General features: G+C 35.9%; 1 protein-coding gene across 1 annotated transcript in view; it reads right to left on the bottom strand.

Annotated features, from left to right (window-relative positions):
• Positions 1-1,228: 1,228 nt before the first annotated feature.
• LOC106733185 (vomeronasal type-1 receptor 3-like) overlaps positions 1,229-1,713 on the bottom strand; it is an 882-nt gene continuing 397 nt past the window's right edge. The window contains exon 2 of the mRNA XM_014581866.1: positions 1,229-1,707. Coding sequence (XP_014437352.1) covers positions 1,229-1,707 — 479 coding nt within the window. The remainder of the gene's footprint in view (positions 1,708-1,713) is intronic.

The raw sequence follows: 1,713 nt of genomic DNA on the forward strand, positions 1-1,713 counted from the left end.
AAAGTTTGATTCTTTGTTTCATGAGTGAGAGATATACAGAAATTGAAATAGAGATATGGCTGAATGGATTGAAAAACTGTGGCACATATACTCTATGGAATACTATTCAGCCATTAAGAACAACAAAACCCTGGCTTTTGACAGAAAGTGGAAAAATATGGAAGATTTACTGGTTTCAAAAATCAATTCGTTTCTTTTAGTCTTGGTATTAATATTTGCAACTAACATTAATAATTTGTCTCATATTAATCAACTGGGACTTGAATTTTAGCTTAAAATGTATTTTTTATTTTTAGTTTGTTTTATGGTGTGTGCACTAGCCAGAGACAGACAGAGGGAAAGTGAGAAATCACCCTCAAGCTGGATGGTCACACTTCAATCCCTTCTTTCCCATTCTTCTCTCGAGATTTTTTTGTGAAATGCACGTCCATACACCCACTCTGTTTTACAAACTTCCAGGTCTGGGACTCAAATTGTGCAGTTGAATATGTGGGGTTCAGTCACCTTAACCACCATGCCACCTCTCTGGCCCTAATAAAAATCTCTTTTAATATAATTTTGTGCTCAATTTGTCCCACCAGGAAAATTCTAGTACATAAAAACATTTGAAATGTGCTACCATTCTTCCACCAAAAAATTTACATATTTTAATTGGCTAGTTTTCTTAGTAAGATTTAAAACAAAATTTACAATGTCTTCATCATCCTGGTATATAATTTACTCTCTAGGTCCATCCCAGCAAGCCACATGCAACAAGACCACTATTTTTACTTCTTATTTATTGATTAATCATCTGTGAGGTTTTTCCATGTCATTAAACTTATAATTGCTATATTTTTACACCAGGTCAATAGCAGAATTTTAAATTAATGGGTGTAAAGTTAAATAATCATATAGGCTATTTGTATTGTGTGCAAATTATTATATGCCCCATTTATTATGAATTCTTAACCTCTAAAGCTCTCCATTTCAACATTTAATAAAATGAAAACTAACATTCCATTAAATTTTGGCTTTTACTATATGATAAATCCTAAGAGGGAAGACAATCCGTTTGTTGTTCACATCTTGTCTGGTATGTGACTACTTATTGTGGAGGTTAAAACCAGGCAAAAAAAAAAAAAAGAAAAATTGAACTATAAAAAAGGCCATTTTTGAACAGTGCTTTTGCAGACAAGTAACAAAAAAATGGAGATCTGATTGGCTTACAGAATGTTGTAATCCTCCTCTAGCAGGCATAGTTGAGCCTGGATATTCTGGGATCATGACTCATGAAAACAAAGGGGCTGATTGTAGGGTAACAAGAAGTGATTAGTGCAGAGGTGTTCACCAGCCACCAACTGGGCTTATGAGAAAGAGAGAGATATAATGAAAGGATAGAGGAGAGGGTTAAAAATGATACAAAGGTGCTCACTAGGACAAGGATACTCTGGGTGATCCTGGACTCAGGGGATGGTCTGGGAGAGGGGCTGGTTCCATGAATGTGTTGGACTCGCTGCTTGTGCCTTAACAGGATGAAAACCATGGAGCTTCTGGCCCAGATCATGAGTACCAGACACAAAACATCATAGGATAATAACAGTGAGTAATGTACTGGTTGTACAGTACTGCTGCTAACAGCTCCTGAACAGTATCCATAGTCAATTTTTTTAGTGCTGTTTTTGCAGTTGCACTTGCCACTCATGTACAGAAGAACATGGATATTGACCAGCA

Source organism: Tupaia chinensis, unplaced genomic scaffold (genome assembly GCF_000334495.1).
Source record: "Tupaia chinensis unplaced genomic scaffold, TupChi_1.0 Scaffold140921_1, whole genome shotgun sequence".
Classification (NCBI taxonomy): domain Eukaryota; kingdom Metazoa; phylum Chordata; class Mammalia; order Scandentia; family Tupaiidae; genus Tupaia; species Tupaia belangeri.